We start from the raw sequence: 17934 nt of genomic DNA, 5'->3' as shown, positions 1-17934 counted from the left end.
AGTTTGGAAGTTTTCCTTCCATTTCTATTTTTTGGAACAGTTTCAGGAGAATAGGTACTAATTCTTCTTTAAATGTTTGGTAAGATTCCTCTGGGAAGCCGTCTGGCCCTGGGCTCTTGTTTGTTGGGAGATTTTTGATGACTGCTTCAATCTCCTTATTGGTTATGGGTCTGTTCAGATTTTCTGTTTCTTCCTGGTTCAGTTTTGGTAGTTTATATGTCTCTAGGAATGCATCCATTTCTTCCAGATTGTCAAATTTGCTGGCATATAGTTGTTCATGACATGTTCTTATAATTGTTTGTATTTCTTTGGTGTTGGTTGTGATCTCTCCTCTTTCATTCATGAATTTATTAATTTGGGTCCTTTCTCTTTTCTTTTTGATAAGTCTGGCCAGGGGTTTATCAATCTTATTAATTCTTTCAAAGAACTGGCTCCTAGTTCATTGATCTGTTCTACTATTCTTTTGGTTTTTATTTCATTGATTTCTGCTCTGATCTTTATAATTTCTCTTCTGCTGGGTTGAGGCTTTCTTTGCTGTTCTTTCTCCAGCTCCTTTACATGTAGAGTTAGGTTGTGTACTTGAGACCTTTCTAGTTTCTTGAGAAAGGCTAGTATCAATATATACTTTCCTCTCAGGACTGCCTTTGCCATGTCCCACAGATTTTGAACAGTTGTGTTTTCATTTTCATTTGTTTCCATGAATTTTTAAAATTCTTCTTTAATTTCCTAGATGACCCATTCATTCTTTAGTAGGAAGCTCTTTAGCTTCCATGTATTTGAGTTCTTTCCAACTTTCCTCTTGTGATTGAGTTCTAGCTTCAGAGCATTGTCGTCTGAAAATATGCAGGGAATGATCCCAGTCTTTTGGTACCGGTTGAGACCTGATTTGTGACCAGGATGTGTGATCTATTCTGGAGAATGTTCCATCTGCCCTAGAGAAGAATGTGTATTCTGTTGCTTTGGGATGGAATGTTCTGAATATATCCGTGATGTCCATCTGGTCCAGTGTGTCATTTAATGCCTTTATTTCCTTGTTGATCTTTTGCTTGGATGATCTGTCCATTCCAGTGAGGGGAGTATTAAAGTCCCCTACTATTATTGTATTATTGTTGATGTGTTTCTTTGATTTTGTTATTAATTGGTTTATATAGTTGGCTGCTCCCATGTTAGGGGCATAGATATTTAAAATTGTTAGATCTTGTTGGACAGACCCTTTAAGTATGATATAGTGTCCTTCCTCATCTCTTAGTATAGTCTTTGGCTTAACATCTAATTTATCTGATATAAGGATTGCCACCCCAGCTTTCTTCTGATGTCCATTAGCATGGTAAATTTTTTTCCACCCCCTCACTTTAAATCTGGAGGTGTCTTTGGGTCTAAAGTGAGTTTCTTGTAGACAGCATATTGATGGGTTTTGGTTTTTTATCCATTCTGATACCCTGAGCCTTTTGATTGGGGCATTTAGCCCATTTACATTCAGGGTAACTATTGAAAGATATTAATTTAGTGCTATTGTATCGCCTGTAAGGTGACTGTTACTGTATATTGTCTCTGTTCCTTTCTGGTCTACTACTTTTAGGCTCTCTCTTTGCTTAGAGGACCCCTTTCAATATTTCCTGTAGGACTGGTTTGGTGTTTGCAAATTCTTTTAATTTTTGTTTGTCCTGGCAGCTTTTTTTTTTTTTTAAGATTTTTATTCATTTATTTGACAGACAGAGATCACAAGTATGCACAGAGACAGGCAGAAAGAGGACCCTGGGATCACGACCCAAGCCGAAGGCAGAGGCTTTAACCCACTGAGCCACCCAGGCGCCCTGTCCTGGCAGCTTTTTATCTCTCCTATTTTCAATGATAGCCTAGCTGGATGTAGTATTCTTGGCTGCATATTTTTTTTCATTCAGTGCTCTGAATATATCATGCCAGCCCTTCCTGGCCCGCCAGGTCTCTGTGGCTAAGTCTGTTGCCACTCTAATATTTCTTCCATTGTATGTTACAGACTTCTTGTCCCGAGCTGCTTTCAGGATTTTCTCTTTGTCACTAATACTTGTAAGTTTTACTATTAGATGATGGGGTGTGGACCTATTTTTATTGATTTTAAGGGGGGAATCTGTATGCCTCCTGGATTTTGATGCTTGTTCCCTTCACCAAATTAGGGAAATTCTCTACTATAATTTGCTCCAATATACCTTTTGCCCCTCTCTCTTTCTTCCTCTTCTGGGATCCCAATTATTCTAATATTGTTTCGTCTTATGGTATCACTTCTCTCTCAAATTCTCCCCTCGTGGTCCAGGAAGTTGTTTGTCTCTCCTTTGCTCAACTTCTTTATTCTCCATCATTTGGTCTTCTGTATCACTAATTCTCTCTTCTGCCTCATTTATCCTAGCAGCAAGAACCTCCATTTTTTATTGCATCTCATTAATAGCTTTTTTGATTTCAGGTTGGTTAGATTTTAGTACTTTTATTTCTCCAGAAAGGGATTCTCTAATATCTTCCATGGTTTTTTTGAGCCCAGCTAGCACCTTGAAAATCATTATTCTGAACTCTAGTTCTGACATACTACTAATGTCTATATTGATTAGGTCTCTATCCATTGGTATTGCCTCTTGTTCTTTTTTTTTTTTTGTGGTGAGTTTTAATGCCTTGTCATTTTATCCAGATAAGAACAGATGAATGAGAGAACAAAATACTAAAAGGGTAGCAGTGACCCCAGAAACCAAATCAGAAGAGACCTGAAACTGGGAGGAAAAGAAAGGGGAAACAAAAAATTACACACACACACACACACACACACACACACACACACATATATACATACACACACACAAAAACAAAAAAAAAAATTGTTATATAAAAACATACACACACACACACACACACACACACACACACACACACACACACATATACATGTATATATTTTAGACTGGTGAATAGAACAGAGCCACACACTCAGTTTGGGGCGTATTTTGGTCTGTTAGAAGAAACTACCTCCCAAAATTTTAAAGAAAGAAAAACTTATATATATACAAAAATAAGGGTAAAATGATGAAGGGATGGAATATGACTGTAAAGATGAAAATTTTAAAAAGGAATTGATAAGTTGATTAAAAAAAAGTGGGGGGGGAGAATGTGATCAGGCTGGAGACTAGAACAAAACCATGTGCTAGACTTAAAGTATATTTTAATCTATTAGAAGAAATTGTTTCCCAAAATTTTAAAGAAGAAAAAACCTATATGTATACAAAAAACAAGGTTAAATACAATGAAGGGATAAAATAGGACTATAACAATAAAAATTTTTAAAGATTTTTTTAAAGGTATTGATAAAATAGTTTAAAAAAGTTAAAATGGGGAAGGAAAAATTTTAAAACAGAATAAGAAAAAAATAAAATTTTAAGAATTTAACTCTGAAAGACAAAAGGATCATGGGGGAAAAGCTATGAATTCTATGCGTTGATTTCCCCTAGCTCCGGAGTTCTGCAGTTCTCATTGAGTAGTGAGCTTGGTCTTGGCTGGATGTTCTTGTTGATCTTCTGCGGGACGGGCATGTTGTAGTGATTCTGAAATGTCTTTGCCCGAGGAGGAATTGCTCTTGCCAGGGGCTGGGCTAAGTAATCTGCTCGGGTTCTCGGGTTCACGCTGGGGAGCTTTTGTCCCTTGAAGGCTTTCTGTAGCGCTCTGGAGGACAGGAATGAAGATGGCGGCCTCCCAGTCTCTGGCTCGGAGGAGCCGAGAGCTGGGGGCCCCACTCCTCAGTGTGCCCTTGGAGAAAAGCGCTCAATCACTCCCGTCTCCCTGGTCTCTGGCCACACTCCGAGCTCCCCCCGGCCTGTGACTGAGCATTTCTCTCTCTGGTGCACGGCCCCGTTTGGATTCTCCAAACCCAGCACATTCCTGCCACGCTGCTCTTCCAGCAGAGGAAGGTGGGTCTCCCCGGATCTGCCACTTGTGGGGTCCCTGCTCGAAGAGCAATGGCCTGAATGTGTCTCAGATCAAGGTAACCCCGAGCTGAGAGCCCCCTCTTCATCTCTGTCTCTACAGCTGGCTTCCCAGCTCCAATACCTGGGAGCTCTGCTACCGACACCCCCAGTCTTTCTGTGACCCCGTGGGACCTGGGACCACACTGTCCCCACGAGGGCTCCACCCTCCACCACTTAGCCTCTAGAGCGACATCCCTCAGTGGAGCAGACTTCTAGAAGTTCCAGTTTTGTGCTCCGCTGCTCCGCCGCTTGCTGGGAGCCGGCCCCTCCCCCTGCGGTCTGTCTTCCCGTATGTGACCTTGGATTCACTTCTCCGCCTGTCCTACCTTCCAGAAAGTGGTCGCTTAGAATTGCTGCTATTCTTTGCTTCGATCTCCTGTTGAGTTCATAGGTGTTCAGGATGGTCTGATAGCTATTGAGCAGAATTCCTGGGACCCAACGAAATTTAGGTCTCCTACTCCTCTGTCATCTTGGATTCTCAATCTAGTGTTCTTTTTAATATAGTGCTTCTATTCTGTATTTTTAAATGAATTCATTTCAGTAATAATAGAAGTGGGAGTTGTTTTTTAGGATTACATAACAGGAGTTCCCAGATTTGGTCACAACGGTGAGGGTAGTTCTGGAATGTTTGAGAAACTCTGGTCCATGAGGACACGTCTCACGACCAGATTCATGAACAGGGGATCCATTCAGTGGCCAGATGAGTATGGAAAACCCACAATGAACATGAACAGGCCAAAGACTCCATTCAGTCCTATGATAAAAGTTTTAAAGCAAAGTTTCATTTAACAGCACCTTTTTTCTGTAGATTTTGCAAGAAAGGAATCCATAACCCAGGCACGTCTAAAATTTCCATTCAGCCCATTGATTCTGCCATCAGGGACATGTTAGAGCAACTTCCTTCCCACTTGGGGAGCCTGAAGGTCGACACACTGAGGGAAATCAGAGTTGAGACTGCGTAGAAATTTGGCCTCCAGCTCCCGGTTTTAACTTAAAAAGCATCACTTTTTTCAATGGTCAGTTTTCTGCCCTGATAAGGCTGCATAACAAACATTCAGTGGCTGACAGTATATATTTCTCACTCACGCCTTTGGGGAACCCACTGTGGCTCCACTGGGACCGCATCCAGGTTCTGGTCTGTTCTGCATATCCTCTCACTGTGGGACCATCACTCACTGTGGCCATCAGGGACACATTCTTCTCCTGACAGATGGGAGAAGTGAAGGGAGCCAAGCCACACCGCCCACACACACTTCCCGTGGCAGGTCTCTAGCCATCCAGCATTTGTCAAAGTGAGTCACGTGGCCAACTCAGTATCAGCGGGGTGGGGAGTAGGCTCCACCTCCTGTAGCGAAAGGCTTGGCAAAGTGGTGATGTAATTCTGCTACCTCAGAAGACAGGATTCACAGCTCTGACCCGGCCGGGGCTCCCATGGAGAGGGATTCAGCAGGGCTGAGTCCTACATAGAGCAGCAGAACAGAGTAGCTCAGAGCTCAGGCAACTGGGGCAGCCTAGATTCGAATCCCAGCTCTGCGCCTGCTAGCCGGGTGACCCAGGTTAAGTGGCTTCTCAGTCTGTAAAAACGGATCAAAATCCCCGTAAGCGTCTGACGCAAGGGAGTAGTACATGTTCCCAGCAGAGCACAAGTGCTCACAGATAAGAGCTGTGTTGTTATTATTGTAACTACTGTTGATACTCCTCCTCTGCTCTTCTTTATGGCCCTCCGCCAGCCTCGGTTTCTTTATCTCTAAAATGGGCATTCTGTTCATTGCAATTCCGTAAGGACTGCCGGGATGACGGTAAATGAAAAACCTAACTCAGTACTTCCCAACAGAGTGGGGAAGCATTTTGCCTCCCGGGAGATCTCTGGCAACATCTGGAGACATTGTTTTATTTTTCACGTGCAGGAGGTGTTACAGGCATCTCCAGGGTGGAGACGAGGGACACCCCTTCCCCATCCCCCAGGATTGGGGCAGCCCCCTCGGCAAAGCCCCGTCCTGCCCCACATGCCAGTAACGCCGCGGCTGAACGCTTCCGATGTGGGTACAGTGGGTACAGTGCTCGGCAGCGCGCCTCGCACGTGGTAGAGCCGGGGAGCGACCACTATTTCTGGCACCGCTGTTTGCCTTTTTGCTGCTACACTCACTGCCCCGACCACCGGGAGAGCTAAGATCTGAATCCAGTACGTCTGGACTAACACTGCTGCCCCCCCCCACCTGGGAAGGAGGCAGATATGAAGGGGTGGTCGTCCTCGGGGAGCAAGGAAAGAACTGGGCAGGGCAATCGCCCTGAGGGCCAAGTCTGTCACCAGGCTGCCCCCCGGACGTGTGAATCCCCGGCACCTCAGTCACATCGCCTGATGTCCTCCGCTGTGAAGTGAGTCGGGCGCCCTGCACCAGCCGGCCGTGTAGACTCCGGAGCCTGCTTCGAGCCTCTGCACTCCCTCTTCTGTGTCACCCTGTCATCTCTGCGCTGTCACCCCTCACGTGGGGATGGTGACCGGGCGCACGCTGCTTGAGGACGACCCGATCAGTGCTTGGCCCTCAGGCGGACGGCTGCTCCCAGCAAGCTCCTGGGTTGCAGTGAGGGGTCCCCGCGAGCCTCGTCTTGTCTTTCTCCCCTTCTTGCGTGCGCAGGGAAGGAGAGCTGTTTCGAGAGGATAATGCAGCGATTTGGCAGAAAAGCTGTCTACATTGTCATCGGTGATGGCGTGGAAGAGGAGCAGGGGGCGAAGAAGGTACTCTGTCCGTCTGTCCGTCTCTCGCGCTGTGCTGCTTCTCCCCTGGAGACAGGCTCGGGGCTCTCCTGGGCTCCCCGAGGATTCCCTACCCCCCATCCGGCTGGCTGGGTCCCCTCCTTCCCAGGCTCTTAGCTCCCCCATTCCTTCCCATTTGCAATTGCAGAAACATCCTGAGTAATTTCCTTCTGCAAATCCCCTCGGTGCCTCTGGCTGCCCCCCCACGGGTAGCCCTGGATTTTTTCTAGGACAACTGCTCGGGAGCCCGGAGACACTCTGTCAGGCAGGCTGGTGGGGGGCTGGTGCACGTGTGCACGCTTTATTTCATACTTACTGATCATATGTTCCAGGAACCCTTCCCAGTTAATAAAGACAGCATTAAGCTAATGAGAAAGAAAATCCTGCATTTGTGATCTTGGGCCCAGGAGGAGAGGGGCAGGGGGTTCTTGTGGCCTCGGCTCTGCTCTTGGAAAAGAAACAGCTGCCAAAGTCCTGGGTCTGGACCTGTCAACAGCATCCCAGAGAGGCTGCCACCCCCCACCCAGAGGCCTGGGAAGTGGATTGTTAATGTCACAGAGCTTAATTGGGAGGACCTGGTTTCCCCTTGCCCTCCCCCAGCAACAAATTCCAGGGAAATGCAGAAATGTTTAGGGTCTCAGTGGACAAAGCCTGAAAAAAGGGGGAGGGCCCCAAGGGTCCCAGGAGAGGGCCTGGGGGAGGAGCTAAAGGCCTTGCCACCTGCAAGGTTCCTCCCCTTCCCAGCTCCTGCAGACTCCGCCTTTAGGCCTCACACTCCAGCAGCACTACAGAGGGAGGAATTCCCTGACCAGCTACCACTCTGGCCTTTCAATGACACAGGCCTGTCCAGAACTCCCTCCGCAGCTGTCCATAGTCTTTGTTTGGGCCTTTCTGACCAGGGTCTTCATCGTAGCCACTGCAGCTCGTGGATAAGCTCTGTTAGCTGAGCATCTACTGCGTGCCAGCGGCTGGAGCCCGTGCTCAGGAGCCTGCCGGGCGCGGGAGGGTCAGGCTCTCACCCCTCGCTCGGCTCCAGCCTGGAGCAGGTGGTAGACACAAGAGGGTAACGTGTGTGAGGTGGTGACCAGAGCTTTGGAGAAAAAGCAGGGACTGGGGACAGATGGGACTATGGGGGTGGGGCAGGTGGCCAGTGGACACAGTGGTCAAGGTAGGCCTCACTGCCAGGTGACATCTGAGCAAAAAGAGGAGGAGAGGAAGTGAGCCAAGTAGATATCAGAGGGAAGGCAGTCCCAGAGAGGAACCAAGAGATTCCAAGGGCTGGAGGCTGGAGCTTTGCGCAGGGAGCCAGCCTGGTCACGGCCGTGGGCTGCACGGGTGGCGAGTGCCAGGAGGAGAGGTCCCCAGAGGAGCCTGAGCACTTTTCCAAACATATTCCTTTAACTTTAAAAATGAATTAATTGGGACACCTGGGTGGCTCAGTTGGTTAAGCGGCTGCCTTCGGCCCTGGTCATGATCCCAGCGTCGGGGGATAGAGTCCCACATCAGGCTCCTTGCTCGGCAGGGTGCCTGCTTCTCCCTCTGCCTCTGCCTGCCTGTGCTCCCTCTCGATCTGACAAATAAATAAAATCTTTAAAAACAAAAAAAATGAATTGATTTAGCAAGAAAAATATTAAGTAGATAATTGTCATAGAGGTGATACACAAGGACTGTCCAAGGCAGTAGCAGGAATCACACGAATTACCACGAATTACTGGTGTTCCAGAAACACCATGCCAGGTCAACAGCACGGGCTGTGTGATGAGACTAGCCCCTGACAGGGGCTCTCGAGCCCCCTCTCCAAGTTGAGCTCTAACCCCGAACTCTGCCCTCAACCTGGGACAGCCATCAGAATAAAGCTTTGCTTCAAGCACAGCTGGCCTGGAGAACCAGCCTAGGCCTGCGGCCCCCGGCTCCCCTCCCCTGCCCTCCGGCCCTTGCCCAGACAGGGACAAGGACCTCAGTGGAGCAGCCACTGAGATGCTCCTGCCTTCTCGCAACTGGAAAGCGTTTGTTAGGGCAACACAGGAAATGTTTTTGAAATGACCCCCTTACTCTGCTGAAATGAAATACAAATGGTCATGGGCACTATAACCACAATGGCCAAGATATCAAGATCGAATGGTATTATCAAAGAGAAATAAAGTTATTTACACTCACAGTAACGTGCGCTTCAACATGTAAGTGGGCACAAAATCCCAGTGCTTGGACCCAAGCGTGCCGTGCCCGTGAGCCAGCCAACACGAGGGACCCAGGTGTGCGGTTTCAGCCACTCAGGAGCCAGGTGAGGGGCTGCGGCCCTAACCTGATCTCTCCAAACTGCTAAGCCACTCGTGGAGAGATTCGGAATAAAGAAATACAGACTTCCCTTGCTTTACACAGTAGTTGCCCTCCTAGAAATGCAGCTTTTATTAAAAGCATGGAAAGGATACTCTAGATTTCTACATGACGGGTCCAGTGCTAAGAGTCCAGGCTCGGGTTATTACATCAGGTTTGTACATACTTATCTGACTGGACATTCGAAAATCAGTCAGGTCCCAGGTGCATGAGATGAGGCAGGACCCCACCGGCACTGCCCCCCAAGTCATTAGGAGTCCAAGTTCACACCTCTAGAAATTTCCACAGTGACCCCTGGGGTGGGGCAGGCTTTTCCTCCTTTGAGAACAGCTAGTCTTGACTGGCCTTCCTGTACCAACCGGGCACCTCCTTGGCCTCACCCTCCTGCCAGCCCGGCTCCCACAGAAAGATACGACCAGGGGCACAAGTGCAACCCTAAATGCTAGCTCTGCCATTTGGGGCTGTGTGGCTTGAGCAGATGACACCCCCTCTCCGAGCAGCCCTTCCTCATCTGTCACAGCTGCCGGGAACAGGCACCCAGGGCTGAGTAGAGGAACCCTGCAGAGTGAGTCCCCAGCAGCCCGAGCCTCCGTCTTGCTCCCTGGGACGGTGGGGCGGGAGAGGAGGGATAACACAGCCTTCAGAAGCCGAGGAGATTCGGTCTCCAGTAGAACCAGTGGAGATAGGAAATAAGAATGCGAATTTGCACATAAGGTGAGAACTCACCCACGTCTCTTCGTTTGCTCAGAGCCCACAGAAGACGCTTGTGACCAAGACAGGTGGAGGGGTGGAGAGGATGGTCTCCAGCAGGGCCGGGGGGCGGGGGTGGTTCTCGGCAGGGCCAGCGCCGCCCAGGTTCTGTGAGCGGGGTTGGGGTGGCCAGAGACGCTGGACGGCCGTTTGAACAGCAGAGAGAGCGGGTTCTCCTGTCTCCCGTAAGACACATGAGCTCCAACACCGGGGACCCAGGCTCCCTCCGTCTTGTTGCTCTGCCTGTCCCAGGACTGCTCTCAGGCCACTGCCCCCCCATCTGCACGGCGGCCCTGGCAATGGAAAGGGGGAGGCTGCAGCATCCCTAAGGGTACAGGGGATATGGGGGAACGGCACTGCTGCTCGGATCCCAGTGGCCAGATCTGGGTCACATGATCACACCTTATGATGGCGCTAGCTGGGAGATATCACCTTTATTCTCAGCCATGTCCCCAGCTAAGAAAAACGGGGCTGCTTCTGAGAGAGGGGGGCAGCTGAGGGGTCTCCCTTACAGCTGGCATGTGGCAGGGTGGTCACTGACTGACCTAACCACAGGCCCGGACCCCTCCTCTTGACTAGTGCCGTCGTTGTTTTAGTGAGTCCTCAATCCCTCCTGCAGAGCGGGTATCATCTGCTTCATTTTATAGAGGCTGCTTTTGAGACTCAGAGAGGTTCATTAATGTACCTCAGGTCACACAGCTACACATGCAAACTAATGTGTGTTTTGCTCCAAATGCCAAGCAGGCAGGAGGTGGACCTAGGAGTTTCAAACACTCTGTCCTCACTCATGAGCTGGTCAGATAAGAGTGGGAGTCTACCAGAGAAGACCAGGGTCCACACACCTCCGTACACTGGGCTCCCCTGAAAACCTCTGCAACTATCTGCAGCAGCAGCCCCAGCCCGTTAGCGAGAAATGCTGTGCACCAGCCACTCTCCCCACCTGATGGATGGGAGTCATTAGGCCAGGCTGCCGGACACCTGAGCAGCGTGAAATACGGCGACAGGACCAGGGGCTGGGACTGTCAGGGCCGACAGTGTTGTTAATATCTCCATTTTAGTGGGCCATTTGTCCCCACCTCTCCGCAAGTGATAAATCCACCCGTGCTCTAGGCCTGGGATGGAGGCTCTCTTCCACCTTTGCTCATTTCCTCCCAGAAAAATGAATTACACTCCTTAAAGGGGGACAGGATTGGCCCGGCAGGAACCAAAATCCATCTTGGCAGAGACAGGAAGGTTTGGCTGGGTGAGGAGAGGGTGGGGGAGCTGGGGGAGCTGGAAGGCGTTAAAGAAATGGCATCTGTTGCCCGTGATGGATAGTATGCGGCTTCTTTTGAGCGAAAGAGAAACTTTGAGAAGTCTGCCTTCCTTCTCGTCCCCCCTCCCTTCCTCTTCATTCCTTCCCTGTGTGTTTCTTGAGCACCTACTATGTGCCAGGAACCATGCTATGCTGCAGTGAACATGCCATTCCAAGCTCTGTCTTCAGGGCCTTTGCACTTGCTTTGTCTTCTGCCTCGATTATCTCTCCCCCCCAAGGTTTACACCTCCTTCTTGCCTTCTGCGGCCTGCTTAACTGTCACCCCCTAGAGAGGCCTTCCCAGACCCCAGCTATCAGAATAGTCACCCTCCCCCAGCTGCTCTCCACCTGCCTCCCTGTTCTGTTGCCTTCAGAGTGCTCACAACACAAAACCACCCTGTTCATTTCGTACCTGTGGATTTCTTCTCTGGGACTCCAGTGGGGACCCGGTGTGTACGTGCCAGCTGTGCAGGAGGCCCCCACCCCGAGCACACGGCAGGGGACCTTCAGACACAGTCCCTGCCCTCTGGATCATCTCCCCATCTCAAGATCCCTCATTTAATCACAGCCACCAAATCCCTTTATTTACAGGTTCTAGGGATCCGTTGGACATCTTTAGGGGCTATTCTTCTGCCTACCACAGAGCAGAAAGGTGAAGATAAACGACGATATAAAGAGTTGGCAGAGCAGTAAGTGCAGAGCTCCCAGAGGCAGAAAAGAATTTGATGTGCTCCACGAGCCAAAAGGACGCCTGTATAGTTGCTAGTCTATGGACACGGCACCTCACAGGGCAGAAGTCCAGGCATCCAAATGTTCATCAAGCACCATCTGCTCACTCAGTAAATAATTTAAGGCCAATGACTGTCTTGTGGAGGCTCAGTATCTTTTAGCTGCAGGTAGCAAAAAGCCTATGTAATGGTGAGTTAAACACTTGCTACCCAGTAAGATTCGAAACAGTTGTGCCCTAGGTTGTTGCCGTGGGTCAGAAATTCACCAAGCATCACTTCCTATCATTTCACTCTACCTTTCTAACCATCTTCAGGATTTTCTGATTTGTTGTCTCGTGACCTCAAAATGGCTACCACAGCTCCAGGCATCACATGGTAATGTGACAGCATCCAAATAGGAAGGGAAAGTAAGGAGGAAGCAGTTCTCTCCTCAGGTGCCTCCCTTTAATCCTAGAGGAAAACCTTTCCCGGAAGCCCCTCCCCACCTTCCTCACTGGCTTTGGTGGATCCCAAGTCAAGAGGGATACAGGACTGGGGCACCTGGGTGGCTCATTCAGTTAAGCGTCTGCCTTCAGCTCAGGTCATGATCTCTGGGTCCTGGGATTGAGTCCCACATCAGGCTCCCTGCTCACTGGGGAGTCTGCTTCTCCCTCTGCCCCCAACTCATTCTCTCCCTCCATCTCTCTCTCTCCAAATAAACAAAATCTTTAAAAGAAAAAAAAAAAGTCTGGGGGAACAGGACAAGTCCCTGGCAAACAAGGCTGGGGTTGTCACAGCTTGCTGGGGTTGTCATAGCTCATCCTCTAGATGTGGGCCCAGCGCTGCCAAATTCTGAGTTATGGAAGCAAGAAAGAAGAGAGTGGTGTTGGGCAGGCAAGAACTTTAGCCGGTGATTAAATTTTCCGGTGATAAAAACGCAGTCAGTTGTCTTCTCGGGAGCCTGACATGACCTCTCTGTGGCTCAGTGTCCTCATCCGTGAGATAAGACAGAGTGCCTCCCTGAGCATTCGCGACCGGGTTACACGAGGTCATGTGTGTGGCCCAGAACATGCACGCTCACCCAACGTTAATGACCGTGACTGTGAGGGCAGTTCGTTCCAGCGTGCGGCAATTTAACTCTGGTTACATCAATTCTCTTCTTTCTCACTCTCATGCCCACTTGGAAAAGGTGCTCGTGTTTTTGTCTGGCCAGGTCGGTGAGCTAGGAAACAAAGCACTAGCCCAGGGTCTGGCTCCGGAACACTGGCCCTAACACACTATTATCTGAGACGCTGGGTGGCACAGGCTGACACCGTGGAATCCAAACCCTGCATCGTGACACTGAGGGACTCACTAGCCAGCCTCCCCCCACCCCCAGCCCTGCACACCGGCACACGCACCCATGCGACCATGTTCCTCGCCCTTGCGACCTCGTGTGCCTCGACATAATCATAGTAGCCACCCTGAGCCAACATGCCAGGCGCCAGGAAGAGCCACAACCGCTGTGGGCGGCAAATAGGATGCGCAGTGCCCGGGCAGGAAGACGAGCCGCCGCCCCGTCCGCCGCGCCCGCCTGCGCAGCCCGGGCTGGGACCGGCTCCGGCCATTCGGAGACGAGCAAATGGCAGGGACAGGTGCGAGCCACACAAGCCCCCAGCTGAGACTTTCTTCTCCAGGTGGCAGGATCCAGGACAACTCTTTTAAGAAGGAACGGCCGTCTCACTGCCGGATTCCCTCCCGGGTCAGCGCGCCACCTGTGCCCTAAGACCTTCCCAAAGATGGGGAGAGGGTCCACCCGTGTGCCAGGCTGCTCGGGATGAGCCGGGCCGCCCGGGCTCCGAGGGAATACATAACCGCGCGGCCCGACCCGGGGGCCACCGGCCAGTGGAGGTGGGGGGGCGGGGATCGGGGAGATGTCCCATGGTGCAGGAAACGCCCACAGGACACAGCCTGCGGGGATTCGGGATCGGCCTCGGGCCCCCCGGGCAGGGGTGCTGCGGGGGGCGCGGCACGGGGCCCTAACCCCGCGGCTGGTGTTCTGTGTTGCAGCACAACATGCCCTTCTGGCGGATATCCTGCCACGCGGACCTGGAGGCGCTGCGGCACGCCCTGGAGCTGGAGTATTTATAGCGGAGCCGCCGCCTCGCCACCTGCCACGCGGGCGCATCCCACGCACCCCCCCACACACACACGCCCTCGCCGTCCCCGCCTCCCCGCCAGATGCCGGACGCCGGGCAGGGCCCCTGCGGCCGAGAGGACGTGCCTGGTGACCATCTCAGCGGCTGTCCCTGTAGTCCGAGCGCGGGTCTGGAGACGCCGGGAAGCCCACAGTGGCTCTGGAACATTTAACTTTGGAGAAGAGGACTGGCTCGGAGACCAGGCCTTCCTACGAGACCCACAGAACAAAAGCGAGGAATTGCTGATTTGGGGGAGGGCCGGTCATGAGGAGGGGACAGGCCTGGGATTTTTTTTGTTCTGTTTTGTTTTTCTTTTTTAATTTATGGACTAATCTCATTACTCCGGTATTATGCCCTTGTACCTTGTGTTGTCGGTTTTCTTAGTCGTTGGTTTGGTTTGGTTTTCTAACCTGGCATGTGGGCTGGTGCAGTTGGCATTTACATACTCTCTGCTCCAAGTTGTGCTCTGGGGGGACAATCATTCTTTGAACAATTGGTGAGGGAGGCGATTCGGGGCTGATGGGAAGACTGTTGCTTATTTTTGTTTTTAAAGACCTAACCTGACGTCATGTGGACAGTGCACGTGCCTTATGCTGCCATCTTGTTTTCTAGGAAGAGGGGACCCTGGGGAGGAGGCGGTACTTTGTGACGGATAAAAGGCATTAAATAAAACCACGTTTACATTTTTTTTTTAATTTATTTATTTGTTAGAGAGAGAGAGCGAGAGAGCACAGGCAGAGTGGTAGGCAGAGGCAGAGGGAGAAGCAGGCTCCCCGCCGAGCAAGGAGCCCGATGTAGGACTCGATCCCAGGACGCTGAGATCATGACCTGAGCCGAAGGCAGCTGCTTAACCAACTGAGCCACCCAGGCGTCCCCCACGTTTACATTTTGAAGTGGGCTAGGGTGTCCCTACTTTATGACCATGCTCGAGGCTTCCATTAGAGGCACTAACAGACATCCAGCCATCCAGAGAGAGGAGCTTTGGGTGAAACAGACAGACCCGCCCCTTATTCCTGAAATTAACTACCCAGGTTTGTCAACCACTGTTCTGTTGTGAGGACTAAATGTCCCGTGGTGGTTTTGACGGAAGCTGGGATTCCACAGTCTGTAAGGTAAGTGTTATTTGCCTGCATTCTAGAGGACCCAGAACTCCCAGTGGTCAAGGATAGGGTCTTCCTCATTCTGTATACTCAGTCCCCATCACAGTCTGACATAGATACAGCACTGAGGGCTGACGGATGGATAGATGGATGGGATGATGGATGGATAGACGGTCAGACAGACGGCGGCAGATGGGTTATGGATGGGGGTGGGAGGATGGATGGATGGGTGGTGGATAGCCAAGATTCACTGGCCCCAGGCTGCTTAATCATCACTGTTTCCCCAGGAGTGTCTTGCATCTCTGGAGAACAATTTCAGAAGTAGAGGAACTACACTATTCAGCGCTCACAGGCAAAAGCCCTTGGCCTCCCAGAAGTCTGAGTATGACTTGAGAACTTCCTGACCAGCCCAGACAGAGACCCAAGGAAGTCCTCAGGTCAACCTCTGGGTCTGCCTATCCAAGGGTTTTAGAAATCAGAGAGCAACCACTTGGATTTCTTTCCCTTGCAAAGGAAAGAGACACAACAGAGGAGGCGTAAACCAAACAACAGAATTCTTTGGCTTACTTGACTGAAAAGTTTAGGGATGTGTGACTTCAGACACCCCCATCCCAAATGCAGAATTCAAGACATGGCTTGAAATTTTTTAACTCAGTCTCTTTCTCTCCATCTTTGGACGCTTCAGTGTGGTTTCATTTATAGGCAGATACTTAGAGTGGAAGATTTCCACTGATATAGCACTAATTCTTAAAAGGACAACTGTTTTGGAAAGTCAGGTTATATCTATTATGTGAGTTAACAAAAGTCCTCGTGGTTCAAATATTTTTAATTGGTTCTTCCTTAGTTACTTGTAACCAAAAGCATCCCAACTTCTATAGCACGTAATAGTGTTATTAGTAGTAGTGTTACATCTCACAGGCTCAGATTTCTACTCAGAATATCATTCATTCATATTACCAACACCTGGAGCTGGGTATCTGTCACCAGATATTACTCAAGCATCTAAAATGCACTGGCAGGGGTGCCTGGGTGGCTCAGTGGTTAAGCGTCTGCCTTCGGTTCAGGTCACGATCCCAGGGTCCTGAGCTCCAGCCCTGCATCGGGCTCTCTGCTCAGTGGGAAGCCTGCTTCTCCCTCTCCCACACCCCCTGCTTGTGTTCCCTCTCTCACTGTGTCTCTCTCTGTCAAATAAACAAATCTTTTAATAAATAATTAATTAAATGCTTGAAGGCTAGCGGCGTCTGGCTGGCTCAGTCAGGAAGCATGATGTGACTCTGGATCTTGGGGTTATAGGTTCAAGCCCCAAGAGATTACTTAAAAAAAAAAAAGTCTAGAAAAAAATTTCTTAAAGATTGTATCCATTCATTTGACAGAGAGAAAGACAGCACAAGCAGGAGGAGCAGGAGAGGGAGAAGCAGGCTCCTACTAAGCAGGGAGCCCAAACACCCAGGTGCCCCTAAAAAAAATTTTTTTTAATTGCCTGAGGGCTACAAAACAAACATTTTACTTTTTTTTTTTTTTAAGATTTTATTTTTTAGAGGGGCGCCTGGGTGGCTCAGTCAGTTAAGCATCTGCCTTCAGCTCAGGTCATGATCCCTGGGTCCTGGAATCAACCCCTGTGTCAGACTCCCTGCTCGGCAGAGAACGTGTTTCTCCCTCTCCCTCTGCCTGCCACTCTGCCTACTTGTGCTCTTTATCTCTCTGTCAAATGAATAAATCTTTAAAAAAAAAAAAAGATTTTGGGGGCACCAGGGTGGCTCAGTGGGTTAAGCCTCTGCCTTCGGTTCAGGTCATGATCTCAGGGTCCTAGGATCGAGCCCTGCATTGGGCTCTCTGCTCAACAGGGAGCCTGCTTCTCCCTCTCTCTCTGCCTGCCTCTCTGCCTACTTGTGATCTCTGTCTATCAAATAAATAAATAAATCTTTAAGAAGAAAAAAAAGATTTTATTTTTTAGGGATGCCTGGATGGCTCAGTTGACTAAGCATCCGCCTTCAGCTCAGGATCCCAGGGTCCTGGGATCGAGTCCTGCATCACAAGGAGCCTGCTTCTCCCTCTAGCTGCCTCTCCCCCTGCTTGTGCTCCCTCTAACAAATAAAATCTTGAAAAAAAAAAAAAAAAGAGAGAGAGACATTTCATTTTATAAGTAATCTCTCCATCCAATGTGGGGCTCCAATCCACAGCCCTGAGATCAAGAGTCACCTGCTTCACCAACTGAGCCAGCCAGGGGGTGCCCTACATTTTTTCCAAAAAAAAACTACTACTTGGGGCACCTGGCTGGCTCAGTCTGTGAAGCATGCAACTCTCGCTCTCAGGGATGTGAGTTCAAGCCCCACAATGGGTGTAAAATAAAATCTTTTAAAAAATAAAACTGCTTTTTAAACTTACAAAAAGATGGTCACTGAGATACACTGAGATACCACTTTCCACATCACATTGGCAAAAACATGAAAGTTCTGGGCCTTCTGGTACCAGCGGAGCTGTGGGGCCCCTCGCAGATTGCTGGCAGAAGCTGAAACTGGCAGAGCTCCCCAAGAGGGGAAGTTGGCAGTGTTTACCCAATTTGTAAATGGTATACAGCAATTCCACTTCTGAGAACTGATCTATAGATATATTCATGTGGGTGTGAAAACTCCATGCAGATTTATTTTCTACAACATTGTCTGTAATAGCAAAGAATGAAAACCACCAAAACACCCGTCAGTGGTGCACGGGTTAAAGGACGGCAAGGTCACGGGGTGGACTACTACGCAACCATGAAAAAGAACACGGCTCTTCCCTACGTATCAGTCTGGGAAGGTTGCCTAAACACATCACTAAGTGAAAAGGGGCAGTTTCAG

The 17934-nt window shown here is 49.8% G+C and overlaps 1 protein-coding gene across 1 annotated transcript in view; it reads left to right on the top strand.

Annotated features, from left to right (window-relative positions):
* Positions 1-14684, top strand: part of EYA2 (EYA transcriptional coactivator and phosphatase 2) — an 80236-nt gene extending 65552 nt beyond the window's left edge. The window contains exons 7-8 of the mRNA XM_080814476.1: positions 6617-6717; positions 13870-14684. Coding sequence (XP_080670602.1) covers positions 6617-6717; positions 13870-13950 — 182 coding nt within the window. The 3' untranslated portion in view covers positions 13951-14684. The remainder of the gene's footprint in view (positions 1-6616; positions 6718-13869) is intronic.
* Positions 14685-17934: the final 3250 nt, after the last annotated feature.

Source organism: Martes martes (assembly GCF_963455335.1).
Source record: "Martes martes genome assembly, chromosome: 9".
Classification (NCBI taxonomy): domain Eukaryota; kingdom Metazoa; phylum Chordata; class Mammalia; order Carnivora; family Mustelidae; genus Martes; species Martes martes.
This window is presented reverse-complemented; position numbering and strand designations above follow the sequence as displayed.